Source organism: Typopeltis vanoorti, chromosome 21, assembly GCF_054136105.1.
Source record: "Typopeltis vanoorti isolate ZY-2024b chromosome 21, IOZ_Tvanoo_1.0, whole genome shotgun sequence".
In the NCBI taxonomy this organism is placed as follows: Eukaryota; Metazoa; Arthropoda; class Arachnida; order Uropygi; family Thelyphonidae; genus Typopeltis; species Typopeltis vanoorti.
Window position 1 is genome coordinate 66,385,708 of NC_143569.1, and position 20,427 is coordinate 66,406,134.

General features: G+C 34.5%; 1 protein-coding gene across 2 annotated transcripts in view; it reads right to left on the minus strand.

Annotated features, from left to right (window-relative positions):
- The window catches only part of LOC150094938 (neprilysin-1-like), an 84,931-nt gene that overhangs the window by 51,570 nt on the left and 12,934 nt on the right, over window positions 1–20,427 (minus strand). For both annotated transcript variants that reach the window (XM_090410889.1, XM_090410890.1), the window contains exons 3-9: window positions 9,421–9,527; window positions 7,064–7,129; window positions 2,883–3,044; window positions 1,452–1,538; window positions 1,098–1,300; window positions 382–528; window positions 30–110 (exon numbers count right to left, since the gene is read on the minus strand). In XM_090410889.1, coding sequence (XP_090267015.1) covers window positions 30–110; window positions 382–528; window positions 1,098–1,300; window positions 1,452–1,538; window positions 2,883–3,044; window positions 7,064–7,129; window positions 9,421–9,527 — 853 coding nt within the window. The remainder of the gene's footprint in view (window positions 1–29; window positions 111–381; window positions 529–1,097; window positions 1,301–1,451; window positions 1,539–2,882; window positions 3,045–7,063; window positions 7,130–9,420; window positions 9,528–20,427) is intronic.

Sequence of the window (20,427 nt, forward strand, 5' to 3'; positions counted from 1 at the left end):
TATATATATATATATATATATCAACCTACCTGTGGAAATAGTTTTTGAAGATCTCTGAGTTGCATCTGTTCAGTAGAACCTGCATACGGATACCCATGAGTTGTGGCCACCTAAAATATTCAATTGAGATTTATAATATTGGAATTAAAGTCATTGTTTCAGATATGTGAAATCATAGAATGATAGGATTAATATATTAGATCATTATATAATTATATTATCACATAAATGCTTTATTCTAGACCATATAAATAAGAACTAGAAAGAGTTCAGTTGTATCAACTAACACTAAATTGATCCATGCTAAACTTGGGCTAGATATTAGATTATTTTGACACAAAAAATATTTTTAAATAGATTGTGTAATTATAAACTACTCACAGAGACTATCTTTGCGTTCACTTTTTCAATTTTCAGCAAGTCTTCCATTATTTGGGAAACATTATCGTTGCCCAACTCTCTGGCTAGATTCAAAAAGAAATTTCTGCTGATGGAATTCCCAACAGGGTGAGCAGAAGTTTTTCCAATCTGGAAATTAATTACAGAAAAAAAAATGATATTGAATGAATAAAAACTGCAATCACTGTGTGTGTGTGTGTGTGTGTGTGTGTGTGTGTGTGTGTGTGTGTGTGTGTTCTTCTAGCCGATTATTATTATAAATTTATTTTAAAAGACTTTTTTCGCTAAAAATCAATAAACAAAACTATTCAAGAGCATCACCAAACCTATCACTTCTTTCCTACCTTGATATAATACGTTAGTAATTAACAAAACATTATGAATATTGTATATTAAACTATTAAACACACATATATTAAAATGGGAACGTAGCTTAGACTCAGGAAAAGGTCATAGGACACACACACACACACACACACACACACACACACACACACACACACACACACACACACACACACACACACACACACACACACACACGAGAAAGAGAGAGAGAGAGAGAGAGAAAGAGAGAGAAAGAAAGAGAGAGAGAGAGAGAGAGAGAGAGAGAGAGAGAAAGAGAGAGAAAGAAAGAGAGAGAGAGAGAGAGAGAGAGAGAGAGAGAAAGAGAGAGAGAGAGAGAGAGATTTACTTACATAAAGCAAATAGTTCGTTGTATTCCAGGCATTTCGTTTTACAAATACTTCCATACCACACCAGGTGGCAGCTTCGCTCGCACACACTGCAATAGCATCTTGCCAGCGAATCTTTTTGTCTTTCCACCTACGCCCCTCAATTAAAGGCCATCCTCCTATTGCCTTGTAAAGCTTTACCAGAGGGCTTAAATCAGCAAACGCTGCTGTAATATAAATTAGTATTTAGTTGTTGTTGTTTCGCAGTCAAGAGAAATATATAATATTTCGTGATATCATTGAAAGAAGGCCAATCTTTAGATTTTTATGTAATACGAATATAGTGTTAGTTTCTTGCATTGATTCATTGACACTTACTTTTGCTTATGCATGTTTTAAAAGCTTTCACTGCTATGTGAGTAGCACGGGGTGCACTGGAACTGTCATTAAAATTAAGAAGCACACCTGAAAATCAGAAATTATCACAATGTTAACCAGAAATGCTTATTGTGAGAAGATGAAAGATAAAATGGGTTAGTCACTTAACTACCTAATTTATTAAATAACAAAATAAGTTACTAAATAAAGATTTACAATCATTATTACGTCTTGAGTGGAAAGAGTTTTAACTGGACGATGTGACCAAATATGCAATGATTGTGTATGTGCATTGATGGTGCCGAAGAACTCTATCAGGAAGGCATCTGACAGTTAAAAGAAAGAGAAAAGCTAATCCTTGTAAAAGCCTAAGCAGCCTTTCCTGATACAAAAAGAGGAAATCTATTAATGTTCCTTTTTGAGTCCATACGGTTTCCGAAGCATCGCCCCGGCTTTTACAGTTGCAATGACAAGAAGCTATGGAGAAAAATCTAGAGATTCTGATGAACATGCTCAGGCTCCTCGTACAATTTCGTTAGAAATTAGACCTCTCAAGGAGATCGTTGAGTATGCCACTGGTCCTAGACTTTTACCCTATTCGCTACTGTCCATTCTACGACGTGATTCCTTGTCAAACTATCTCGGTTTTCTGGCAATGCAAAAGAGCCATATTGAAATGCTTGCGTCATTGAAATCAAGCATTGGCTCCAAAAGTAAATTCCACAAGCCAAGGAATTGTCCTCCACCAAGATCTGTGATAGCTCCACTGCTCTTCAGTCTCCATACCTGTGACATCCCCACCACTGTCTCATGGAAATTTATATATGCAAATGACATTGAAAAATGCAACTCGGAGGACTTATCAAAATTTGAATACTCGAGACAGTGGACTTACAACCTAATCTACATAAAATTGAAGTCACCGCTTTCCTTTTGATATGTATGCTCCTAAAGCCTACTTTACAAATAGCATGGTAAAATACAAACCTCAAAGTATCTTGTAGTGACTCTTGACAGATCCCTGACTCAAAGATTGCTGACAAATTAAAAACTCGCAATGACATCTTGCTGGAACTAACAGGCTAATCTTGGGATGCGGATGCTGGTACATTACGAACAATAGCTTGTCATTAGGGTTTCCCACACGTGATTTAACAATGGCTAGATCTCATTGATTGATATCCATCTCAACCCGCCACGATATATCTAGAACAATAAGGTCAGCACCAACACAATAATATTGTTTCTCCTCCAATTACGGAGGAAGAGGGACTTACATGCAGGCATCTTCCACACAGCTTCTCAGAGACTGAAATCGATGTTTTTCTGACTGACAAATAAATGTTTTTGTCTTGGATATCATGGATGATGATATTTCATTCATGATATTCATCATACCAAGACATTAAAAATATTAATTACGATACTTACGTGCTATCGAAGCATATATTTTATTTCTTTTCGTCGAAGTTCTACTGACGGTTTGGAAATGATTCATATCGGATACTGTCCTATCGAATTTCCCACACATAAATTCATAAAAATTGTCACATGGTTTAACTGAGTGATTCATTGTTTCTAGCATTCGTGCAGCTGAAAAAAAAATAATTAAATTAAAAAAATAATAATAATAAAATTATATATATATATATATTCCTAAGCTTCTACTCGGTTGTAATGGTACATTTTAAAGAATAAATATTTAATGACTTAAACCGAGATAAAATATTAAATTTTAATGATAATGATACAACTAGTTTCAGCCTTTTACAACCTTCTTCAGGTATCCACTAAAGGTAGAACACAGTAATAAAAATTGAAGTTACAAAAAACTGAGAATTACAGGTAAAAATGCAATACATAATTGACATAAAAAACGTTGTATTTTTCAAGTCGTTCTATCTAACGTGCTATTGTTTGTTGTATGCGTGTTTGCAGGTTCTCGTGAGCGCCAATATTGAACAACTGCAGTGTGGCTATCAGGGATGTTGTAACTCAAATTGTTGTTCAAATGTTCAGGATTAAGGAGGATTTCCCTGGTTTTCCTTTCAAACTCATCACTGCAGCGAAAAATGTTTTTGGATTTATCCCAGCAAACTGAGTGACTCTGTAGATCATCATGAGGATTGTTTGAGAAAAGAACATGACTGGATAGGGCAGATGCATGTGATCTTTTATAGGAGATGTCTCTCTTATGCTCCTCAATACGCAGTTCAACATATTTGTTAGTCTGTCCAAAATAAGGAATATTACAGTCGCACCATAACTTGTATACACCTGGATATTTCAGGTTATGATGAATAGGCTTCGGATGGCTTATAAGAGAACGGATTTTAGGGAATGTAGTGAAAAACGTCCCGATGTTGTACTTTTTAAGGACTTTAGCCAATTTATTGGAGACTGAACTAATGTAAGGTATTGAGATGCTACCTTTAAAATCAGCAGTTTCCGTAGTACACTGCCTAGGAGGGTCCAGAAGAAATTTCTTAATTGTTTTTTCAGAATATCCATTTTGCTTAAAGATAAGAGAAAGTTGTTCAATTTCTTTTCCGAGCTCATCTGGTTCATTTAAAAGAGATCGTGCTCTGTGTCCTAAGGTAGAAATAGTTCCGAGCTTTTGTGGTGGGAAGAGATGAGATTGACAGTGCAGATATCTGTTGGTATGAGTTGGTTTTCGGTATATAGAGATTTTAAATCTATCAGAGCATCGTGTAAGAAATACATCCAGGAAAGGAAGGCAGTTGTTTCGTTCTAGTTCGGCAGTGAATTTTATATTAGGATGCTGGTTGTTAAGATGTTGAAGAAAATCCATGAGAGATGTGTGTCCGTGACTCCATATAATGAAAATGTCGTCAACGTAACGTCTCCAAAGTTTCGGCTTAAATGAGAAGGATGATATGGCTTTCGTTTCAAAATCTTCCAGGAAAATATTTGCTAGAACTGGGGATAAAGGGTTTCCCATTGCTAGGCCTTGGTTCTGTTTGTAAATGGAGTCCCTATGTCTGAAGTAGCCAGATTGATTACAATGCTTTAATAAAGCAAATATCTTTTTAGACAATTTGTCCTTAAGTAATGTTAACACCTCCTCAGTAGGGACGTTAGTAAATAATGAGATAATGTCGAAACTTGCTATGATATAATTTTCGCTAATTGAAATATTTTTGATATGAGAAACGAAGTCTGTGGTGTTTTTGATGAACGAAGAAGATTTATTGGAGAAACACTTGAGGTATTCTGCAAGATGTTTAGAAAGCTTATAAGTAGGACCATCAATTCCTTCCACAATTAGGCTAAGAGGAGTACTTTCCTTGTGGATCTTCGGAACTCCATAAATGCGTGGTATAAGAGATAATCTTTCTCCTGCCGAAAGACAGGCTTTACAGAATCTTAAAAAGAACAAAGACATCATTATTTTACCTGCAGATAAAGGCAATGCCACAGTCGTCCTCAATTCTGAAGATTACCACAATAAAATGCTTCAATTGCTTGAAAACAACATTACATATTCAATTCTTCAGGATGATCCAACAAGCAAGAATGCTTTTTATCTTCCCCATTATCTGTAGAGGACAATGTAAGGATAGGGTGTTATTGAGCTATGAGCGCTGATCATGGCAGGAGGGTAACAGTAATAGCTAAGCCTCAGTTAGAACTTCATTGGCTACACTGCCGTCCATTATCCTCTCTAGGTACCCATTTTAATCGCCTCGTACGACATGCATGGGCTGCAGTGGAGCTATTCTTATCCTGGCCACCACACGAGGAGCTTTTTATCCTCTCTTCTTAGCTACAATATATTTTTAATACACTATAGAAACTTAATGGTGTATCTTCATATGCTAATTAAACTCGAAGGTAAGAAATTATTGAGATGTTTTTATTGATACGGTTATAAGAAATTATATTTTCTTCTAATATCATAAGATTGAATTCAAATAAACATCAAATATAATGCTTTAATCCCTAACTACATAAGCTGCAATGTCTTCTTTGTATTGTTATCTCAACATAAATTGCTAGAATATCATCACATTCCAATTCAAATCTGGACTTAGTAAGAAATTTATTAAAATAGACATAATTCGTGAGAAAATGTATTATTACATTCTTCCAATTTATATAAAATTCTCATAATATGGAAACGGCATCAGAATGCAATTGATATGCCATTAACAATGAATTTAAGTGGTTAAGGCTGAAATGATTTGGATGATAGTTATTACCCCATGCCTGCAATTAAGGGAATGATTTTCTGGGTTCTGAAAGGGGAGGGAAAAAAAAAAAAAAACAGCGAAAGCTGGTGAGATAGAACTACCCATGGCTGTTCCCTTTATCTGCTTGTATAACTTATTCTGCTATGTAAAATAGTCTGTGTTTATGGTGAATTGAAACAAATTAAGAATATCCTGAGGAAAATCAGCTAGTAAGAATTGAAGAGTGATGGAACACCTCGAAAGTCAACTGTTGAATACCATTTTTCTTCATTCTCGTATCCGGATTCGCTTCGTGGATGATATCTTCGCAGGTTCGTTCCATTTAGAAATAAAATTATTACAATTTATGAAGAAAATAAAATCCAGATCCAATAGTGAATCTTTTCAGGTTCACTATTGGATCTGAATAGAAAAACAGTCTTCGTTTTCTGGTATTTTAATAATCCGTACTTGTACGGGCAGTATGCAGTTTATAAAAAGTTTTCCGTCCTTGGCAGATACATCCATCCGTCTTAATACCATCGTGCAATCTGTTCTTCGGATTCCCTTTTGTTGTAAGGATTAGATAAAATTAAAATCGCCTTGGTTTTAATGGGTACAATCAGCCACCTCCAGAAAATGCAAGTCTGGTTATTGTCTGGTTTCCCTCTCAACCAGACTATACTCTGAATTAGAAAGAGTTTCCATACCCTATCTTAAAGGAAGATTGGGAAACGAATTGCACCAGTTCTTCAGAGGTATAATCCATACACCCCTTTCGCATCAGCTTGGATAATGTCTTCTTTCCACACCCACCAAAGATTAATTACCATCTCTCTCTCTCTCTCTCTCTCTCTCTCTCTCTCTCTCTCTCTCTCTCTCCTTGCCTACAGTCTATCAGGTGTTCTATCCATGTGGACTTTGTTATTTTGGACAGACGGGCCATTCTGGTATGATTAGAATCCAAGAACATCACGGCTACATCAAATTCTTGAAATCTGAAAAGTCTGGCCTTGCTTACTGCCATTGATATTAAAGAATCAAGCCACAATTCTTCATGCCAATAGATTTAAATTTGACCGTCTGTTTCTTGAAACTTCAGGAATTTTACAACATCGTTCAAATCTTAACCAGTGATTTCATGCCAGTCTTAGTTTGGAAATCACGATTAAGTGTTCCTGTTGTTACGCAGCCTTCTATTTGAATTACTAAAGCTAATCACTGTTTACCCTTTGAACTCTATTATAGCATTCTCATATTAACATATACACGCAAAGTATTTTTACTGGATTGAAGTTTCCTTTTTTTTCCCCTTTAGCGCTTAGGAAGTTTCTCATTTGTCCATTTACTGTTTACTGTGTACTCAATTAATCAAAGGATTTAAGACAAATCTTTACGGGATATTGCGCAATTACTTACCTGCTATGATGCAATCTTTATTCATGCAAACTGCGTTTTTATCTTGAAGGGCTTGAGCATCTAAACCTATACGAATATCACAGATCTTAGCATCGAGGTAATAAAATGTTTTTTTTTAAAAAAAAAACTAAGATTAACTATAAATTTCTAGAAAATCTACGAAAACTTGTTAAATTAAAAGTTCATAGGTTATTTTTTGTTTTGGATGGCCAGTATGGACGATTTATAGTTTATTCAACGTGATTATCCTTAAAATATCAACTCATAAGTAATGCTATTGCTATTATTTTCCTTCTCGTTTCAAACATAAAGATATCGAATCATATTTAATTCCGTATAAATTTACAAATCCTCTATGGTTGAGATAATCTTTCAAAAAAAAAAGTGCGTCTAAAAGCAAGTCATTATGAAATTGAATAATAGTCTATTAACTTTGTTGAAGGACTTATCTCAGTTTAAGAAACAAACACTTTATTAATTAAATATTAGAATTAAAAATTATTCTGTAATTAATTTTATTATTAATAATAAATTAATTTTATGAAAAAATCATTAATTTTATTTATTTTTAAGATAATTTAATTTTGACACCTTTTTTTTTTATGAAAATGATTTTCTATTATTTAAGATTTCTTCCGTTCGATGGAATCAGAATCCATCAAAGCCATATCAGTTAATGGTTATGAGCAATTATTAAGGTGTATTAAATGAAAAATAAAAAATAAGAGATAAAGAAATGGAATACTAAAGCATTCCAAAATATAGAGAAATAATTGATAATTATCAGAATAAAAGATAAATTTGCAATAATAGCAAAAGGAAAGAATATAGAAGAAAAATTGGACTTAATCCAACGAACAATCATAAATGCAGCTGAAGAAGAAATAGGATGGTATAGGAAAAAGAGAAATGAATGGTTTGATTAATGAAGGAAATATTTGAATTGAAAACCAAAGCAAGGAAAAAGTATTTACAAAGGAACACAAGAAATAACACAAAATTTTATCAAGTATGATATATTAAAGATTAGAACCATATATAGAAACAATAATAAGAGAGTACTAGTGTAGTTTCAGAAATAAAAGATCCACAATTGATAATATATTTACGCTACCTACAAAATATACATGAAAAATGTTCAGAATATGATACAGAACTTCATAATTTATATATTGATTTCCAAAAAGCATTTGATAAATGAGATTAAATAGGCAAGAAATAATACATAGCAATGACAACATGGTAATACCAGGAAAATTAATTAGATTAATTAAAATTACATTACTTTAGAAGGAGGATTCAAAATAGTAGTTAAAATACAAGAGGAATTAACGGACCTCTGAAATAAACTGTGGAGTAAGACAAGGAGACGCGTACTTTCAGCAAGTTTATTTAATTTGTACTTGAAGCAATAATAATAAAGTTAAATATGAGAGAATTTATTAATAATAAATTAATACAAATATGTGTATATGCAGACGATATATCATCTGCATATATCTGATAAATACAATAATATATCCGATAAATTAATAGTTGAGTCGTGGCTGGAATTAAGTGTTATTATATTTATAAAAAGTTAATCACTAATAAGATTTTCTTAATTGTAATTCAAACTAAAACTTTATAAAACAACTAGAAAGCCTATAACAACATATGGATGTGAAATTGGCCATTAACACAGAAAGATATAGATAGAGTGAGAATCTTTGAAAGGAAAATATGGACCAATAAAAGAAGAAAATGGAATGTGGAGAATTACAAATAATGAACTTGAACTAACTAACTAATGGTGAAGATATAGTAAGATATATAAAGACACAAAGAATAGCGTGGGGTATATAGAAAGAATGGAAAAAGATAGAGGAGTTCAAAAAATATTTGAATGGAAACCATTAGGACAAAGGAAGAAAGCTAGACCAAGAAAAAGATGGAGTGATGATGATGTACAAAAATATCTTAAAACTTTAAAAGTTAGGAATTGAAAGAATATTGCACGGAAAATAAAAGAATGGCTAAAAATTGTTTTGCAAGCTAAGAATAAGAAGAAATGTAAAAATAAGCCCATTAGATTAAGAATTGTGAACAAACTCATTAACCTGCGGACACATTTTAAAAAGTGAAAGTTCATTAGGGGGGAAAAACATGTTTAGCATAATCCAGGAAATGGGTCAAATTTGATACAAGTCTGTTTATAATTCTGACGAAGAAAAAGAAAAAAATTTGAAATCTCGTTCAAAATCAAGAGTTTTTGAAGGCGATTATGAAGAAGATTTTTTGAGAAGGAGAAGTTTTGAACCTACGGGTGTTCTGTAGAATATTACATAAATAAAGCATAGATTTGTGAAGTTACTCACCTCTGCTTGGATTATTCACAGATATAACGACAATTACTGCTGCGATCACAATTAAAGGCACCAGAAGTATTCCGGTTAATTTGACTTCTTTTAAATCCCAAATTCGTCTAGAACATTAAACAATAAAATAAGAATTAAAAACATATATTATATTAAGACCATACACAAGGTTTTCCTCAAACCTCGAACAGTCTCGATCTTCCTACTTTATTATTATTATTATTACCATCATCATTATTGTCAAACAGGCTTTTAGCAGTTCATCCCCAGAAATTCTCAAAATTTTTCAAACTTCCACTTGTGCTTAGATTTTGAAATTTTTATATTTTAATTCAAGAATCATATCGCACTGAGATTTTCATTCTTCTGAACACGAACATCTGGATGTCTCGAACCGTGCGACATAAATGCATACATAGATTTGATAAACCTTAGAACATTCAGGCAACTTCAGGATATTGAAGCTAACTGAATTGAAACTGAATCTGTATTTAACATAAAAGTAATTCACGGTACTCTCTTGGGAAAATATGAATAAAAAATATCAAATTGTCCATCTGCTACATAATGGTTCGACCGACCGTTACATATTTGTCACCCATGTGGACTGATTTGCTAAGAAAGTGGAAACCGAAAATATTACGAAAGATAAATGGAAGAGTGAATATTGACCAATATGATCCGAGGAAATTTATACCCATAACTAGAAAATTATCAAAGAAATTAAAGTTCGCTTCCTTCGGTGGAATGAATATATATAAAGAGAGGATCCCAGATGAAAAAATTGCTAAGAAAAATCTGGAAGAAAAGCTCTTCTTATGTGATCTTCTATCTCAACTTTCATTTGAAAAGTCCTCCATCACTTCTGTTTTCCTTTGAATCCTAGACCGGATTCGAAACGAGATCTTTCCTATCAAATAGCTTCGTCGATACCAGCTTGGCTGCTTAGACTGAGCTATTTTAAAATTTGTGCGTGAAAACAAAGTACATTCTCAGCAACAGAGAATGAAAGAGCGACTTTTATTTAATACAGCAATTTCAGCCACAAAAGATTCCTTGCCTATAGTTTTCTAGTAACATGGGTTGGCAAAGTGGATTGACCATTAAAAATAAATAAATAAAATTATTTTTTTTTTTTGACTAAATATTACTAAGCTATAGAAACATTTGACTTGCTATTTTGTTTCATAGAAGAATAGTATCAGGAAGCCTTAGTAACTCAGTCGGTATAGAAGTCTATTGGTTGGAAACACCTGAGTTCGAATCCCATCTAATACACGAAAAACTTTTATTAGGAATTTTTCAACTGAGGGTGAGTTAACCATTCTCATACGGGGTGGAAGGATTTTTCCCTCCCTAGAACTCGGGTTTTACATCTTGCGAACAAGCAAACCAGCCCATGAACACACATCAATGAACAAAAAAAAAGACATATTGAGCAAGGAAGGCAACAGGAAAACCACTTTGTTTTATTATTATTCCCTAGTCAAGTATAATTGCTACATACTAACCATTTGGTTGAAAAGAGAAGAAGATTAGGAAGATTTCAAGATAAAGTCAAATACAAATAGGCTGATTTGTTCGATTCTAGTTCTTCTAGTCACTAGAAGTACTTTATTTTTCTGTCTTTTTTTCCCCAAGAGATTCCACAGCAGGTAAATAGGACGTTCCAGGAAGAAACTAAGATGTTTAATCTCATAACACAGAAACATACATCGTAGAACAAAAGTAATGTTAGTTAGGATAAGGAACACAAGATGGCAGTTGTCTAGTGTACTCTTGTTACTTGAGCTCAACCGCTGCAGAACGGTTGTCAGGTATCCAAAAGTTAGGGCTAAAATTGAGTTATCTTTCGAAGTATGAAATACATTAAAATATTTATTTTTTTATAAAATTAAAACGAGATGTGTAAATATTTTAAATTTAAGAAAGTTAAGGATCTAAGAGAAGCTTTCGTTGTTTAGATTTATCAAAACTATCAGAATGAAGCCACCAGATTGTTAAACAATGAACTAAAGTTGTCAGTGTAAATTTTAATAACTAATTAAATATCTTGTTATTACTGCAACATTTCATGTTTCTATCTATGGTTGTATGGAAATAGCGTCTTCATATAGTTTCGGTACTAGAATTGCTGTCTTACTGTGTTTATGAGTTGTTTAAATGAATTATTTTGTGATGAACAATATTGCGTAGTATTTTCATTGAATTTGCAGTTAAAAGGTTAGTGCATTTTAAGACCAACCATGGTGAGACCATTCGTATGCAGCATCATTATTGATTCTTCAATGGAGGAAATACATTGTGAGATGGATTTTAACTTTTTCTGTTAACTTGGTTCAGTTCTAAATTGAACCAAGTTCAGTGAACGTGGTGAGGTTATCATAGCAACTCTATCATAATTCTGAAAAAAAAAAGAAATCGGAACTGGGAGACAAAAAGGTGTAACACTTTAAAATAAATTAGAAATGTTTCAGTATTTCATCGATCGCATTTTAGTGTCTTTTCATCCTTAGAAATAAGTACTGTTTTAGCTATAACTTATTGAAAATAGTTCTCAATCTCATCTCTCCCATTGTCGTACTGGAGTGCATTCCTGTAGTAGATAAACGGCACTATTCCTAACTAACTAACTAAACACATTCTAACTTGTGTTTAGTTCTTTGCGCTTATGTGAGTTCTGCAGTTGATTTTGTCTAGTTGAGTGGTCATGAAACGAAGTGTCTTCTCCGAGGAAAAAAGTGCGTTTGTTGTGTGTGTGTGTGTGTGTGTGTGTGTGTGTGTGTGTGTGTGTGTGTGTGTGTGTGTGTGTGTGTGTGTGTGTGTGTGTGTGTGTGTGTGTGTGTGTGTGTGTGTGTGTGTGTGTGTGTGTGTGTGTGTCAACAATTGTCGGTAGCGATGGAAATTCGAAAAAGCCCCGTTTGTGTGTGCTCTGACATGTCCTTGCTATCTAAATTAAACGATAAACGATTGGGGGGGTTGATGGTTTGACACCCTCCAGTCATTCTACCACTGTCCGATACAAACACGTATTTTTTGCAAGAGCTATGGCAGTGCTCTACAGGTTTGTTGTAGTTTTGACATTTGGCTCTTATGCATTCCACTCTAGATGATTATTGGAGCCACACCTAAAGCACTGCCTCCTAGGTAATAATTGATCATAAATTACTGCGAAGTTGGAAACAGGGCTCTTCATTTCCATTGTAAAGTTAATCTCCCCAGATTTCCACTCCGGATTATTGCTGTCAATGCTTTTGATGTCTTTAATAGTTCCTCATTTCGAGAAGATCTTATGAATGAAATCATCGCTATTCTCGACAGGCTGCTAATCATGATCGGAGTTATTTTGATCCCGGAGCATTTAAAACCCTGCAGTAACTTTGTCTTGTTTCTACATTTTACACTACTATCTGAAATCCTTCCCCCCCCCCCCCTCAAAGGATGAAACCATAAATGTTGCTAGATCCAGCTTCCTCGGTAAAGCTTGGCATACAACAACTCTTTTTTCTATCTTAGGCTCTACTTCAAAACTTAGAGTTCTTACCTTAGGCAAGGGCAAGACCATAACTGATTTAAGACTGTTACAAAAGGGAGGGAGAAGAAAAAAAGGAGGAAGAAAGTAACTACAGCTGTTGAAACCACTATCTTATAATCTCCTAGGAACAAGTCCTACCATCTACACAATCATGAGAACCCGAAAGTTTACTAGTAATAAAATCCCTTAGGCTCGAAGTCCTACCAGCAAATAAATAAAGAAGAAAGATAAAATAAAATAAATCGGCATCACCGATGAACTTAGTACATTATTTTCATTATATATATATATATATATATATATATATATATATATATATATATATATATATATATATATATGGTGGAAAAAAGTGAAAACAAGGGTGTTCAGTTTATCGAAATATCAATACCAGGAGATAGTCGGATTGACGATAAAGAAACTGAAAAAATTACAAAGTATTGTGTAATTTTTTACACGATACTTTGACGTGATTTGCAAGTCGAAGTTGAACGAATCTGGCAAAAGAAAACGAAAGTTTTTCCCATAATAATAGGTGCTTTAGGCGCCATCCCTAAAACATTGAAAAAACATCTAGAAGCACTCGAGTTAGATGGATTAAAAATTGGGAAGCTGCAAAAGGCCGCTTTGTTCGGCACAGCTTTCATTTTCAGAAAGTATTTCCACAACTCATAGGCCCTTGGGTAGGGCTCGCATTAGTGGAATATAACCAGCCTTTTACTTAAGACTGAGGAAGCAAATCAAGCTTGGATGAATATTATATATATATATATATAATAAATATAATAAATTTGCGATCATGTATAGACCCGGCCTTTTGCCTAAAATTAATAATAGAGAAAAGAAGAGAATACAATTTAGAAACACATATTGCATTTATTGACTTTGAAAAAGCATTTGGCAAAGTTAAAAGAAACATATTATTTAACATATTAAAAGAAAGACAAATATCAAATAATATCCTAAAAGCTATCACAAGTATATACGAAAATAATCAAGTACAAATAAGATTAAATCACGAGCTATCATATACGAGAGAGATAAACCAAGGGGTCCGACAGGGATGTCCCCTCTCAGCAACTCTTTTTAATATTTACCTAAACGAAATAATAATAAAATGGAATAAAAATTTCCATCAAGGTATTAAACTTTCTCCTATTGTGAACTTAAACACTCTTCTTTTTGCCGACGACCAAATAATAATTACAAATTCTGAAGATAACTTATAGAAAGCTATTTTAGATCTAAATGAGATAGCCAAAGATTATGGAATGATAATTTCAACAGAAAAATCAAAAACTATGGCCTTTAAATGACAAGATCCAGCAAGAATTAAGATAGTAATAGATAACAAGATCTTAGAACAATAAAACTGGACAATAAAACAGAAAGATAAACAAAGATTAAAAACAGCAGAAATGAAGTTTATGAGAAAAACTGCAAAGTATACTCTATTTGATCACAAAAGAAACGAAGAAATTATGACAGAATTAAACCAAGAACCAGTAATAGAAAAAATTAAAAAATATTAACATACATATTAAATATTAAAATATTAACATAAAGATTACCAAAACAAGCCTTAAAGTACAAGCCATTAGGACAAAAAAAACCAGGACGTCCTCTTAAACCAGTGGTTCTCAAACTGGGTGCCGCGGCACCCTAGGGTGTCGCAAGTATGCCACAAGGGTGCCGCGAAATTTTGAATCGTTTATTTGAAAAAAGCAAAATATTCAATTGCCACAAATAACTAAATCAAAAACAAAAAAATTATATAATTTGATTTTAATGGATGAAGCGTATATAAAAATTATCATTTTTTGTAACACTCTTATATTATATCCTGGGATTTCATTAGATCACCGCGTGTCGTAGTAACTAGATATGTGACGGCACATAAATACTGGGGAAAATGAACTAATGAATGGTTAGTTGTCCTGCTGTCTGTTTTAGTATTTCTCTGTTCAGTGTGACAAGTATTATACATGATCATTTCCCCTAAAGAAATGATCATGAGTCTTTTGTCATCGGTGAGAATAAACGAAGTACGATATAAAAGTCGTTAAATTCAGTGAGTAGAGGTTTTTCTTATTGTTATATGTTCCAACTATAACGAGAGACATCGTAAACAAATGTTTTTCCTTTTTCCATCCGGAAAAAAAATTATTTACTTGAAATCAATTTTAAAATAAAATATTAAAGTTACATATGCCCTTCAAAATCATGAATAATTTTTTCCTTAAAAAAAGAAGTGAAGATTCTGACGATCAAGAAAGGTCTACTTATAGCAAAGCTAACGAACCCATTCGCACTAATAAATTATCAAAAACTGATACTTGCATTAATGAAGATTTGACTATTTTTAACGTTCAGCAACAAAAAAGCACTAATGAAACAACAGAAACAGAAAGAATAAGTTCATGTAAAAAGGGAACAATGAAAAAGAATGTAAAAACGTTTATATCAAGAGAGCTATCTAAAAATGGGATTTACGTGGTGTGGTGATAAATTAATTCCCAGACCTAAATGTATTTTGTGTGGTTTGGTTCTATCAAATGAGGCTATGGTTCCTAGCAAATTATTGTGCCATTTCTCCACAAAACATGACAACTTGTCGAATAAAAATCCTGAATATTTCAAAGAGTTAATAAGATTACAAGAAAAACAAAGTAAAAGTTTTGTAAGAAAGTTTACAGTTTCCGACCAAGTTCAAGAAGCGAGTTATTTAGTCGCTGAAATAATTGCGAAGGAAATGAAGCCTCATACGATCGGCGAAACCTTGATTCGTCCGGCCTGTTCAGCAATTGTGAGAACAATTTTTTGGTACTGAGGCAGAAGAAGAAATAAAGAAGATTCCGTTATCAAATGATACTATGAGTAGACATATTAATGATCTGTCAGTCGATATTGAAAAGTCAGTTATAACCAAAATAATCGAATCAAAACTTTTCAGTTTGCAGTTAGATGAGTCAACTGATATCGATGGTAAAGCACACTTATTTGTTTTTACTCGATTCATTGAAGATGATAAAATTATCGAAGAATTTCTATGCTGCAAGGAATTCGAAAAAACTACGACGGGAAAAGATGTTTTTGATATAATGAACACATATTTTAATACAAATGGTCTATCTTGGAAAACTTGTGTGGGTATATGTACAGATGGTGCACCTTCTATGGTTGGAATTACAAAGGGTTTTTTTTTTTTTTTGTTTCCTTTGCTAGAAAAGAAAATGAGAACATTATAACAACTCATTGCGTCATTCATCGTGAATCATTGGTGGCAAAGACAATAGGCTTGGAATTAAAAAGTGTATTAGAAGAAATCGTTCAGATGGTTAATTATATCAAGGCCAGACCATTAAAATCTAGAATATTTACTGGACTATGTGAAGAGATGCAATTTCATTACAAGAATCTTCTTTTTCATACCGAAGTAAGATGGCTTTCAAAAGGTCGCGTGTTGGATCGTTTTTTTTGAACTTAAAGAAGAAATATTAATGTTTTTCCAAAATGAAGACAAACCAGAATTCTATAAATTATTACAAGATGATTTTTGGTGTTCCAAACTAGCCTATTTAACAGACATATTCGATCATCTGAACAAGCTGAACTCCAACATGCAAGGAAGAAATGAGACTATTTTGACATCTACAGATAAAATTAAAGCTTTTAAAGATAAAATAAAAATGTGGAAGATAAAATTAAGCACCAACAATGTAGAAATGTTCCTTAAAGTTGCCTCCAGAAAATGTAAGAACACTGATCTTCAAAAGCTTATTTACAGTCATTTAACATCGTTAGAAGAAAAAATTGACCATTATTTTCCAGACATTTCAGTCAATTTATACGATTGGATTCGAAATCCATTTGTAGAGTCAACATCAGCAATGAGTGAGTTAAGTCTTATAGAAGCCGAAGAATTAATTGATATAAGTAACGATCGTACGTTGAGATTGAAGCATTCAGAAATGTGTCTGAATTCATTTTGGATAACAACTATGAAGGAGTATCCCAATATAGGATTCAAAGCACTTAACATCTTATTGCAATTTTCTACATCTTATTTATGTGAACTGAGTTTTTCTGCACTCATAAATATTAAAACAAAGAAGAGAGAAAGACTTAAAGGCCCTTGAAAATGAGATGAGAATATTTCTCTCAAAAACAAGGCCTAATATCAAAGAAATATGCAAACAACACCAGGCACATATTTCACATTAAGTTCATATTTTATTATCTGAACCTTTATAATAGCTTTTGTTTTGTATGTTTTGGGGTTGTTTGAAAATAAACCAATTTAGTTTAAATAAAATCTGTTTTCTTTTAAACACGCTTTCCTTCATATCTTTAGTATCTGTAATATCAATTTATTTATGGGTTATATATGCGAGTCTTTCAGAATCAATTAATCGGCACTTTACTCTCTATAAAAAGCAAATAATACTAGGGGTGCCGTGAAATTTATTTATTGATTTTAATGTGCCGCCAGACAAAAAAGTTTGAGAACCACTGTCTTAAACGATTCAACGATGACTTCTAATGCCGGGACAGGCCACGTTAGGCCTAAATCCTTGATATGCAGGATGATGATGATGATGATGATGATGATATATACAGTATATATATATATTTTTATGAGTTCAAGTCTCTCATCATTGGTCTTTGGAGTGAAGAAGATGCTCAGATTCAGCAGATAGTTGGAGAGGAAAATAAAATATAGAGGAGAGAAGGAGACCTCAGTTGACCAGTTTTAGCTGTTGACCCCCTCCCCCGGGGTATTTCTAAAACGGTCGTTGACTTTTCACTTTTAAAAAGGAAAAATCCTAAAACGAAAAATATAGTAAACTAGGAAAAACTTAACATGAGTAAACATATCAAAAAGGACTATGAAGGTAGAAATCTCTAGAATATAATAAATTTATAGAAAACCAAAAAAAAAAAAAAAAATGGAGCGATAAGACCGGTGAACAAAAAAGGGAGAGGACCTGGCCCGGAAGACCTCTCCCTGAAAAGGGCTTGGGACCACCTCGATGTTGGCCTTCGCAGTCCGGGTTTATTCAGGTCAACCCCTACCTTGGACTAGAGAAACCTTGAACTAGGAGTGGTGAACTTTGAATAGATATTAAATAAATGCTGGGTAGAAGGAAAGCTCTAACGGCAGTGGTGTTGCAAGTGTACACACACTTGAATTCCCCCTTGTGTGATTTGGCATATGGTCTGCACCATCTCCTTAGGAACCGCTCTTCACTTAGAAGGTACCTTTCCTGCTCCAAGAATCGACGAAGATAGGCGGAGAAACAGCTCCAAATTCGATAATAGATGCGGTCTTCCTCAATAAGGAGATGTTTTTTCCGTATTTTCCATACGTGGTGTTTTATTACATTTATTAGGAAAATTACATGTTTCCTGTTTTTGGTAACCGCTGGGGGGAACTGTAGTAGAATTACTTCTGCGAATGTGGGCACCGGGATTGCAAGCACTTCAGCCAGCCTTTGCCAGACACGTTGTACTGGTGGTAGAAGTGGTGCCCTACAGTTTCCACTGCACGGCAGACGTCGCAAAACGGATCGCATGGTCGCGAACTATATTTGGACTTGGCCATTTCACCGGGAGTCTGCCGTAGGCGATTCTCCATGACAGGTCCCAGTGAAAAGGCTGTCCTCAGCTATTTTTGATGGTGGTGAAGAGCACCTCTTCATTCGTGCCAAGATCAGGCTTTTTCCAGTCAAAAATATCCAAAACATTTCCAGTACAGCTTGTTTGGACTGAACTGAAGCACCCGAACTCCATCTGTTGTTAATTTTTTGAACATTTTGCAAACTGTGTAATACCACTCTGGCACTATCTCCGCACATGGTTCGGCGTGGCCACTGGTCCTAAAGTAGGTTAGGAAATGTCCTATAAAATATCTAATTAAATTACCACAAAAATGATTTGATACAATGCTTTCCGTATCGTTTGAACAGTGTTAGTATTTGAGGATAGGCAGAGCGAACCCTCCTTGCGTGGGGGGGGGAGATGGAGAAAAACCCTGCATACCTCTTGTTTCCTGTGGTTCCAGAAAAAGTCGATTATTTGTCTGTAAATAGCATTGTCTTGTGTGTCTGTGATGTTTGTTAGGTTGATGGTGTGTAGCAGCATTGGTTGCAGAATTGGTTTTTATGACTGTTGCTCTGTCGTTGAATAAGTAGTTCGGTTTAAAGGGGATGAGTCTATCGCGATATGAGTCTATTAATTTTTGTTTTGGTAACACCTGGGTCGCGAGGAAGGGAATTCCTAATATCGTTAACGGGCCAGTTAAAGATTTCAAACCATACGGAAGATTGGCAGGGCCAAATTTTCCGAAAATTTTGATTTTCGTTTTGTCTGGATTTGCGCAAAGACCACTGAGCACGCTAAACTTTTGCAGTATGCCAAAAAAAAAAAAAAAAGATATAAATAGAATAAGAATCCCGGAGGATTCCGGCAATATCATCAGCATACACGACAGTCTTGCTCTGTTTGGAGCCTATGGGCAGTGGTATTCCTCTCACTGCGTGTGAGTCGTCGATTTTTTTTTTAAACGAGGTTCAAGTACTAGAGAGAAGAGAAGGGGTCTCAGGGGGGGGGAATCCTTGCCGAACCTCTCTGCGTACGGGAATGGGTTTAGAGAGAGAGACCCATTAATTGCGATAGATGTTGTTATTCTATTATACATGCTTCTCATTGTTTCCCTTACGCGGGCCGCCACTCCGGCTTTCTCTAGGATAGAGTGCAGGAAGTTGTGCTTTGCACTATCGAACGCTTTTTCCAAGTCAACTGACACGAGTGCGAGTGGAGTTCCTTGTTCGTCACGAAGCGAATAAGATCTCTAATCAAAAATAAGTTGAGCTCCATCGACCTGCCTGGAACTCCGTATACTTATGTGCTAGTTAGCACATTCCCAATGCCAAACTTCAGACGGTTACAAATCACTCTTGCGAATAATTTGTAGTCAGTGTTGGTCAAGGAAATGATCCTCCAGCTACCCATGCTATTCAGGTCTCTCCCTTTTTTGGGGATGAAAATCGTGTACCCATTGACAAAGTCAGCAGGTACGTCACCGGTGAATAAAAAGGTATTGAATATCGAGACCATAATAGGCAGGATGAAATTCCAGGCTGATCGATAGAACTCAACGCCTAGCCCATCTAGGCCGGGAGTTTTTCGGAACTTAAGTTGTTAATAAGCCCGAGTAACCTCTTCCGAAGTAATCGGTCTCCTTTGAAGTGCTCTGAAGTGTTCAGGCATGCTGTTTATGTTCCAGGCGTTGAAATCGCCTGTTTCCCCGGCTTTGTCGGAATAGGCACTCGAATAATGATGAGAAAATTGCTGCAGGATGTCTGCCGCGTGCTCTTGAGAATTTGACCGTTGACGTGGATTTGCCGAACTGTTTTCCCGTCGTATGCTGCTATGCGCTGCGGATTGTAAAAAGCGGCCGAGGATGTTTC